Raw genomic sequence first — 10996 nt, 5'->3', positions numbered from 1 at the left:
AACTTTGCTCAGTTTTCGACTGAGAAGTTTCATTTATAAGAGAAAATCACGTGAGTGGGGTGCAATTTTTTGTCAGACACGTAAACACATTTTTTTTCTTTTAATTATATATTTCCTATATATTACATAAGATATCCAAGGTAGGTGAAATTGCACAAGAAATATGTTTTATTGCTAATTTAAGAATGTTTTTTTTTTCAGAATAATAATTTGAGTGTGGAAAATAATATAATAAAAGATATATTAAAATGTGGGGAGTGGAAGAATGAAATGGCAAAAGATGCTGGGAAGTACACTTTTTGTAATGGCCGTGGTTACTTAGTGGTAGCGCTACTAATGGAGGTTAAGTTATTGCCATTTGTTTATGAAAATAAATAATTACGCACACCAACGCCAACTTATGTTGGTTAATTAAAGTGATTGCTTTTCTGGTTGTTGTTGGATCAGGAATACAGATTAAAATTGTACACCCAGATTAACTTATATTGGTTAATTGAACCACGGTTTTAATATTGTTACCACCTTTTTTTTCTGTTTTTTTTAAGTAAATTGCTTTTTGTTCCTTTGATAAAGGTTCATGCTATTTACTATCCAATCCTTTGATATGAACAATTGCAGATTTTGTTGTTTAACATATTTTAGCATCACCTCCTTTGGCATTGCATTTTTATATTATGACTTTTAATGAAAAATTATATATGGGAATATTTAACATTAATAGTTAACCATATAAAAAATTATGAAATTACTTTTAATTTAAAATTCTAAAATTAAATGTTTGAAAGTTTTTCTTTTGGTATGTTTTAATAAGTTAAGAAATAGTTTAAAAGTAACGGTTGAAAGTCCCACATCGACTAGAGATAAAGTCAATTTATACTTTATAAATTTGACGTTAATTGAATTTTATTATATAATTTTTTTATAGAACTTCCTTTATTTTTTTTCTAGCTTTTTTGGATTCGCCTTCCATTTATTTTATTATTAGAGACCACCCGTAGACCTAGAATAAAAAGGTCTACAATCCTATCTCATCATGATCTTGAACAAATTAAGTTCATTTCTTATTATTCTTTTTAGTCTTTTACAAAATTTGTTGTATTTGGGGTGTTTTAAGCTTGTATGTGGCATTTAAGGGTTCAAGATCTTTGATCGATAAGGATTGTTAGGGGTAAAGTTTTCTATGTATAAATAGAGTAACCTCTGTGAGATAGAATCAGTGTGGAACACTTTTTTTAGTTAGGAGTGTCTATCCAAGTAAAAGATGTTGGTTTAATTATAATGATTGACCTTTTGAATGGATGAATTTGAAACTATTGGGATATTGCTTTTAACTATTGATTTAAAATTTTGAAATGTGGTATGTGGATCTAGTTTGATTGTGCTAGTATTATCCAATTTTCTCTACTCGAGATCTATTTTGAACTAAAAACAAGATATTTGAACTAAGGAAAAGTTAGAATTGCTTAGATATGGAAGTTGGATAACCTATCTCAGTTAAATTAAGAGTTGGTTTTTCTAATATAGCATTGAGCGGTACTATAGAACTTTTAAGCACCAAGTGGAGAACTCAAGTCAATTAGATCCTAGGTCGAGGGCATTGGGCGGTACCCTAGGACCATTGAGCACTCACTTGACAGTGAGTTCTAGTGATTCAAGGCATTAGGCGATACCCTAGAACCGTTGTTGGGTGCCCACTTGGTAGTGAGCTTCAGGAGGTTTGACGTTGTGCATTTGAACCTTTGCGGTGTAATGCATTAGGCCCTTGTCCTCAGGTTGGGCGCCACCTTGAATTTCAGGTATCCTTGTGGCTTAGGGTGTTAGGCATAGAGAACTTTCCTTGGGACTATAATTTGTATTATACTATTTTCATGTTTAGGAGTTTTATTTGAAAAATATATATATTGAATAATTTATATGAATGAGTTAATATGCAACATATGATGTTTGATTATATAGATGATGATAGCCTAGTGATTTCCAAGGAGAAAATGCTACACTAATATCGAGTTAAGATGTATTAAATGTTGATTTAGTATAGGGATTATCTGATTATGCTAGAATCCTACTCATACAAAAAAAGATATCTAGTTATGAGAGTCAAAAGGGTTCATATCTGAAGCTTTGGTAAGAGATCAAATTCGTAAATATAGAATTTACCTTGTCATGCTCTTTGTGAGATATCTTACCTGACTAGGATTTAACTGTAGGTATAGGTGTGCACAATCTTTTAGTCTACTCAATACAAGTGTCTTCTAAAGGTAGAGTCAAATGTAAAAAACTTAAGAGTTAGTGGGATGTGATTTCATATGTATGCATGTTAGTGCAGATTTTATGTAGACATTTGATTTTCGTTATATGTGATTGACTAGTTATGATTATGAGATAATTTATAATTTGTATGATCTATTATAATTAGCTATAGTTATTGTGATATAACTATAGCCCTTATAAGATAGAGGTGAGAGATGACAGGTGCATAATCTTTGTATCTACTTAATACACATGTCTTTCAGAAGTATAGTTAAATGTCAAAGTCTTGAGAGTAAGTGAACTACGATTTCATATGTATGTTACTTAAAGACAAATTTGATGTAAATATTTTATTTTATTTTTTATTTGTTATTAGCTAGTTATAATTATGAAAAAGTTTATAATTTGTATATGGTCTTTTAGAATTGCACTAAATTACCATGTGTATGTTGTGTTGTGAGTTGTGCAATTCGCGAGCACGGATATCCGCAGGTAAAATTCATGGCGGGTAATTACTATCCGCGGATATTTACTATCATTGGGTAACGGATAGCGTGTATCTTAATACCCGCTTCTAATTAGGTCGGGTACAGGTAATATATTATCCAACCCACGAGTATCTTACTCGCAACAAATTAAAAAAAAAATTATATATATTTTAATTAAAAATTAAATTAAATTATATTTTATTAGGTTAAATTTAATTAAAATTAAATTTTAATTTATATTTAATTTATATTTAATTTAATTTATATTATATTATATTATATATATATATTTTTTTTGTAATTTTATTTAAATTTTATTTTAAAAATGTATAAAATATTTTTTTGCGGGTATCCACATGTACCAACAGGTTTTAAAATACCGTGGTTATTTTCTAAATGGTTACCCGCGCGGGTAGCGGGTCAGGTAACGGGTACAATTTTATCCGACGGATCGAGTTGTGGATAGGTACTATCTGTGTCTGACCTGACCCGTTGTCATCCCTAGTTGTCATCGCTTTGCTGCTTCATTGATTTCTGTCTCTTATTTTTTCTTATTGATGAATTTATTTTTATTCAAATCCATCCTAAATTCTATCTTATTGGTAAATTAATTTACATGGATAAAATTGCATCAGTAATTAAAAAAATTCATGTCATACAAGACTCTATTAAAGTTTTAAAATTAAATTAAACTTAAAGTTTATTCTCTAATAATAAAAAGACATAATTGTCAAATAAATAAATCTTAACAAAATCTATGCAATAAAAAAAATATATCAATCATGTCAAATGCGCTAAGAAAAACATTAAGAAAAAAAGAAGACCTCAATTATTATCAAGGTAACAAACCAAAATTTATGATAGAAATCAAATTAATTTAAATTCAAATAAACCAAAGTCATCATAGAAAAATTCAAACTTAATTCAGGTAAGGAATATAACTACTTAAAAATGGTCATTTTCTCTTAATGATTAACTAACCTATCCTCACATTGATTATCTTTAAAAAATACAAAAAACTTTAAAATTCTTAGTAGAATATTTAATCTGCACTCCTTTCAGTTGTTGTAATTTTGCAAGATAAGACAATATATTAATAGTGATGTTGGATTTGAACTTGATTAGGTATAGACCAAGTGAATCAGATGAGCATGAGTTTATTTTAATTTCCATTAATAAGAAACTTCTCATAAGGCACGTTTCTTAGTGGGAGGAATGATGCAAATCAATATGATATTTTACATAGTAAAAAAAAATACAAAAACAATGCATTGCACATTCCTAAAAATAGCCATATATGTCAGAATATGCTTTTTTACATTTTATATTCTGTGTTAAAATTAACCTTTATATTTCTCATGATGTGGTTGTTTATAACGTTAATTATATGCAAAAAAGTTTTACAGCTAGTATATATAGTTTAAGACGTAGGCAGACCTTCCTACTTCAAATTAAAATATAATTGAATTCAAGTCACCATGTTGCCATTAGTGAATGCCCACCATGTGAATGTGGTCACAATAAAAAGATAGATAACTTATTTGATATTAATAATTAAATAACCAAACCCATAAAAAATCTAAAATTATCCAAAAAATAAGATAATCAATTAAAAATTGGATTTTTTTTAATTGATATAGTTTTTCTTTCTTTTCTTTCCAAGATCACCCATCCCTAAATTACTCCTGGCTAAGCACGCTTAGCCATAAAATTCTTATGGTTAGGCTACCGAAAAGCAAATGCATTTTGGTTATAAGAGTAGTCAAATCAATTTCTTTAAGCTATCATTCAACTGTATAGTCTGATACCTATACAGTCTCTAAATCCCTCTCATTTCAGTGTATGTTCGATTCATCCATGTGTCCCTTCCACTGGAAGCCTGCCAGAAACCGCTCCTTGTTTCTGCTCTTTGCACTTCGTGCCTTTTGCACCGACGATCACTTCTCGTCTTCGTCAATGTCCAGATGTCACATTTAACATTTTAAAATCTTGAATTGAAATCAATTGTTTAAATATTATTATATTATTTATTATTTCATTTATATACGATAAATATATCTTTGGGAAAAAAATTAATGTTTTTAACTTTGTTAAGCTTATAAATTTATGGTAAAATAGTAATATAATATAATGTATGACTGGTTTTTTTATGTTTATGTTTTAAATTTCACTTAATATTAATATATGTTTGAGGAGCGTTATTAGACTCGTGATGAGAGGTAGATCCAAGAGTTTATCTTCTATGTATATATTAATATATAAATACATATAAATCCCTTTTATCATTTTATTTTTATATTCTGTTTTAATTCTTTTATTGTTAAAGGTATGAAAATAAGATAGTCACATATGTAAAAATATTATTTAATAATATACAGGATGTTGAAGAAAAACAAAATCATAGTAGTATATAAGAAGAAATATATACTAATGAAAAAAATACATAATAGAACTACAAAAGTTATATGAATCAACGATAAAAATTGATTTAATATTGTTTAGTGTTTTGTATATTTAAGTTTGTGAGACCCCTAATAATTTGTAGCAATAAATCTCTGTCACGTCAAATTAATGCACACACATTAACGCTTAACTCACTACAAACCCCCCCCCCACCCTAATCTGAAAACCTGTCCTCTGACGTGCACAGAAAACCCCACCCCATCATTTTTCCCCTGAAGCATTAAAAGCGCACTTTGCACTGCATGCACGCACGCCACGTGTCACGGGAGAAGCTTCTGAAATCAGAAGTGGTGTGCAGGTGTCGGGCTGGGAGACGCTCGTCCGTCTTGACGAGGAAAGCAACAAAACTGAGATTTTAAAACTCTCCCTCTCTCACCCGCACGCACCCTTCATCTTCCTCAGAACCTAAACCTCCATTTTCTCCAACTTCTCTCTAAAAACTCCTTCATCTTCTCTCTAAGATAACTCACCACCAACCTCTCCGATTCCATTTCAGAAACCGTAGGATCATTCACGGCGTCGTGAGCCCTCACTGGAACCGAACGCTTTAGAGTTCTGTAACCGGTAAGTTCTCAAACTATAAACGTTCCTTTCTGAGTTACATGCGGACCCTGGTACCGCTGCATGTTAGAATAAAAACTAAGTTCTCCTACGTTTCTTCTGGTTAGAAGCAGTGAAACATTTGAGAAGCACGTTGAGTGTAGGAAAACCCTAGTTGGGCGAATCAAAAGTCATTGTATTTGGGAGTTCACTGCTAGACCAGGTAAGGGAAGCTTATTAAATTTAATTCGTATGTGTGTCTTGTACGGCATGAATATTATGTGTGTCGCATGAAGTATGAACTGTGTTATCTGATTTTTGGTATATGATCATAAGTATGTGGTGTATATTGGTTGAGTATGCATGATCGAACGTTGCTGTACTACATGAACATGATATATGTTGGTTGAAATGTATGATATGGGTGATACATGTGAATATGAAATATGCATGCTTAGAAGTAGTGAACATAAGTGAAACTTGAATATCAACTTCCCTATGATAACGTATGTCCGACATTAAACGGTTCTCGACCGTTTGATGTTCTAGTAAACTTCTTTGAATTGGAATACTTTCATTTGGGAAGGATTCTGGTCGAGCATGAACTATGTAGGTCTTTTACTTAGAGCTCATAATGAGCAGTGTCGATCTTACACATGGTAATCGTATTGGGCAGTGCTCGGTCTTACACCAAGCGCTCTTACTCTTTTTTGGAAAAATCTTTGTTAATACAGATCATACATCTGTGTCGACCGACAGTGTCGAATACCTTTGTTAATACAGATCATCCATCTGTGTCGACCTACCGTGTCGATCACCCTTGTGACTACAGATCATCCATCTGTGTCGACCTATTGTGTCGATCACCCTTGTGACTACAGATCATTCATCTGTGTCGACCTATTGTGTCGATCATCCTTATGACTACAGATCATCCATCTGTGTCGACCTACTGTGTCGATCACCCTTATGACTACAGATCATCCATCCGTGTCGACCTACTGTGTCGATCACCCTTGTGACTACAGATCATCCATCTGTGTCGACCTACTGTGTCGATCACCCTTGTGACTACAGATCATTCATCTGTGTCGACCTATTGTGTCGATCATCCTTGTGACTACAGATCATCCATCTGTGTCGACCTACTGTGTCGATCACCCTTATGACTACAGATCATCCATCTGTGTCGACCTACCGTGTCGATCACCCCTGTTACTACAGATCATCCATCTGTGTCGACATACCGTGTCGATCACCCTTGTGACTACAGATCATCCATCTGTGTCAACCGACAGTGTCGAGTACCCTTGATTAATACATGTCGTCCATCTATTTGGAAATCGGTTCTATTCTGTTTTTGGAACGGAGTAAATTCTTCGGTCTTGTTCTCCACGGTTGTCCTCATTATAAAGGGGGCTGAACGTTTGTGATCTTATGTACTTGGATTGAAAGATAAAAATGAAAATAAAAGTGAAAGATTATAAATGCCGAACATTATATGAGGTGAAACTATGGTTGTGGGATTTGGGCGAGCGTTCCGTGGAGGAACGACTCTATGATTTGTATATGAGAAGTGTGTAGTATGACCATGGTAAAATCGCTGATGGCTGTTCATCCTGATATTCCGTGAGTGCTCGTCCTCATGTAGAGGGGAGTAGGTCATGCGTGGGAATGGCAGGAGACTCTAGTCCTATTGAGTACTTTGGACTGATAGGGTTAACCTCGAGTGGCAGCTGTCGAGTGTAATACAGTTACCACACCACCCGAGTGCACGAACGCCTGTGGTTACATGGATTCATACAGTCCGGACGGTCTGTCTTATGAGAGTTTGAACTGATATTATGTGTTGTGATATCTTTATGAATGTTGAAATGTTATGTGTATGAATTATTGGTGAATTAAATTCAATAAGCTTACCCTGTGTCGTTTCTTTGTGTTGTCGTTCGTCCATGTACGTCCGTCTTGTCAATGCAATGATCATCCGTGTGGGTGTGAGCAGATGGAGGGGCGTTGCTTGAGGAAGCGCTTGAAGAAGAAGATTTGGAGGACGCCAATCTGGTTGAAGTAGAGGTTAAAGCCGAGCCCTAGAGCGCTCGTTAAGTTGTAGTTTATATCCTTGATTGTTAGCTTTTGGACGTTCGGTTAAAGCTTGTAAAACCGTTCGTCTTTAAACTTTGATATACTGATGTATGGCATTTTACCTCTGTACGGGAGAACGTTCGGTTTTGGAATCTTGTGCTTAGTATAAAGCTGCATGTTTTAACTGTTAATTGTAATTATTTTTAATCTATGGTAATTACTATATTTTGGGATGTTACAAAGTTAAACTAAATTATTCATAATACAATTTATAACTTTTATGTTTGATTCATATATAAAAGAGAAAATAATTTACTATATTTATAAATAAAGATGTTATTATATGATTCAAGCACTAGAAAAATAATACAGGGTTATGTTTTAATAATTATATGATAAATTATATAAAAATATTAAATTAAATTAAATAATTATTAAAAATTTAAATAAAAATAAATTTTTTAAAAAAATATTTATCCAGTATCATATCCTTAACGGATTTTTACATCCGATTAACAAGCTTTTTATTTAAATTTTAATATTTTTTTTAGTTTAATTTAATATTTAATATATTTAAAATACTAATATTATTGATTGTATTTTTATATTATAATAATTATTAAAATATAATTTATATTTTTATAATAGTTTTATTAAAAAATTAAAATAATAATAACTAAAATAAGACTAGTAAATAATGAAAAACGATAATATTTAAAATCATATTTAATGTATTTAAATATATTAAATATTAAATTAAATTAAATAAGTATTAAAATTTAAATAAGAAATAAAATTTTAAAAATATTTCTTAATTGAATTTATATCCGTTAATTATGGTAACGGATACAGATATCCGATAAATAAATTTTTATTTTATTTTATTTTTTATCCGAACATTATATGAGGTGAAACTATGGTTGTGGGATTTGGGCGAGCGTTCCGTGGAGGAACGACTCTATGATTTGTATATGAGAAGTGTGTAGTATGACCATGGTAAAATCGCTGATGGCTGTTCATCCTGATATTCCGTGAGTGCTCGTCCTCATGTAGAGGGGAGTAGGTCATGCGTGGGAATGGCAAGAGACTCTAGTCCTATTGAGTACTTTGGACTGATAGGGTTAACCTCGGGTGGCAGCTGTCGAGTGTAATACAGTTACCACACCACCCGAGTGCACGAACGCCTGTGGTTACATGGATTCATACAGTCTGGACGGTCTGTCTTATGAGAGTTTGAACTGATATTATGTGTTGTGATATCTTTATGAATGTTGAAATGTTATGTGTATGAATTATTGGTGAATTAAATTCAATAAGCTTACCCTGTGTCGTTTCTTTGTGTTGTCGTTCGTCCATGTACGTCCGTCTTGTCAATGCAATGATCATCCGTGTGGGTGTGAGCAGATGGAGGGGCGTTGCTTGAGGAAGCGCTGGAAGAAGAAGATTTGGAGGACGCCAATCTGGTTGAAGTAGAGGTTAAAGCCGAGCCCTAGAGTGCTCGTTAAGTTGTAGTTTATATCCTTGATTGTTAGCTTTTGGACGTTCGGTTAAAGCTTGTAAAACCGTTCGTCTTTAAACTTTGATATACTGATGTATGGCATTTTACCTCTGTACGGGAGAACGTTCGGTTTTGGAATCTTGTGCTTAGTATAAAGTTGCATATTTTAACTGTTAATTGTAATTATTTCTAATCTATGGTAATTACTATATTTTGGGATGTTACATTAGTGGTATCAGAGCAGTTTTGTTCTTTTGAAGGACACTGTAGGATTATGAGTGCACTACGTTTTTGCTGTGTGCTTAATATGTGTTTGAATGAGTTAATTATCAACTCTTTGAACATTACTAACGTTCGTTTTCTCTGTATCCAGAGAATACATGGCACCTAGACTTCCTCCGCCACCTCAACCCAATGAACCGGATACGTCCAACAGCGCTAGGTTGTTGGAAACGGTGATTGACAGACTTCAACAGCAGAATACCACCCTTATGGAACAGAACGCTACACTGATGCAACAAAATCAGACAGCTATGCAGAGTCTGGAAGCCTCTCGAGCCAACTCTGAGGCGACACAGCGGCAGTTGATGGAAATATTGGCTGCAACTAGGGGCGCGGCAGGAGCGTCCTCTTCCAACGCTGCCCCGCCTACTGCTGAATGGAGTTTAGAAAGCTTTCTCCAACACCATCCGGCCAAGTTCAGTGGGAAAGGTCTTCCGGACGAAGCGGATCAGTGGCTCAGGGATATGGAGCGAATTTACAATGCTAAGAGATGTCCGGACGACAGCCGTTTGGCATTTACTGAATACTTGCTGACTGGTGAAGCAAGTCACTGGTGGACGAGCATGAAGGCGCTCTTGACGGACGCTCATAGTCCCGTAAATTGGGCAGTTTTCAGGACGAAATTCTACGAAGAGTATTTCCCGGACAGCGTACGTTATGCTAAAGAAGTGGAGTTTCTACAATTGGTGCAAGGGGGAATATCGGTATCCGAATATACTAATAGATTCAAGCATTTAGTCCGTTTGAACACCATGGCTACGAGCGAAGAATGGCAATGCAGGAAGTTTGAAAACGGGCTGAGGAGCGACTTGAAGGTATTGATATCCAGCTTGTGCATTAGATCATTCCCTGCTATGGTTGAAAGGGCTAAGGTGTTAGAGAAGAACGTGGCTGAGGCCGAGCGACAGAAGAAGCAACAGTTGAGCAAGGGGCCGGTGTTATCAAGGAATAACTCTACTCCCCGTACGTTCGTCCAGGCCAATCCTCTGGTGGATCCCAAGCCTTGGCTACTGTCGGCCAGCCTGGACAGCCAAGGAGTTTAGCATGCTTCCAGTGTGGAGGACCGCACTTTAGGTGGGCTTGTCCTCAACTGAATGGGGGAAAATACTGCACTAAATGCAGAAGGAACGGACACTCGGATCGGGAGTGTAACATGGGAGGCCGTGCGGTAGCAAGACCGCCGAACGCTGGGAGAACCCAGCAAGGTAGGAGAGGACGTGCGCAGGCAGTTGGACGAGTGTATGCTATCACGGGTGCTGAAGCTGCTAGTTCAGGTACACTCATCATCGGTAATTGTTTGCTGTTTGGAAAACATTGCTGCGTGTTATATGATTCGGGGGCAACACATTCCTTCATCTCGAAGGCGTGCGTTGAGAGGCTGGGGTTAGTGGAG

The 10996-nt window shown here is 34.7% G+C and overlaps 1 protein-coding gene across 1 annotated transcript; it reads left to right on the top strand.

The window, feature by feature from the left end:
- Positions 1-9701: 9701 nt before the first annotated feature.
- Positions 9702-10646, top strand: LOC108324707 (uncharacterized). The gene has a single exon (XM_017557643.1). The coding sequence runs from the start codon at positions 9702-9704 to the stop codon at positions 10644-10646; it is 945 nt and encodes a 314-aa protein (XP_017413132.1).
- Positions 10647-10996: the final 350 nt, after the last annotated feature.

The sequence above is a fragment of the Vigna angularis genome, chromosome 3 (genome assembly GCF_016808095.1).
Source record: "Vigna angularis cultivar LongXiaoDou No.4 chromosome 3, ASM1680809v1, whole genome shotgun sequence".
Taxonomy (NCBI): domain Eukaryota; kingdom Viridiplantae; phylum Streptophyta; class Magnoliopsida; order Fabales; family Fabaceae; genus Vigna; species Vigna angularis.
The sequence above is the reverse complement of the archived record's forward strand: the minus strand, read 5'-3'. Positions and strand labels throughout refer to the sequence as shown.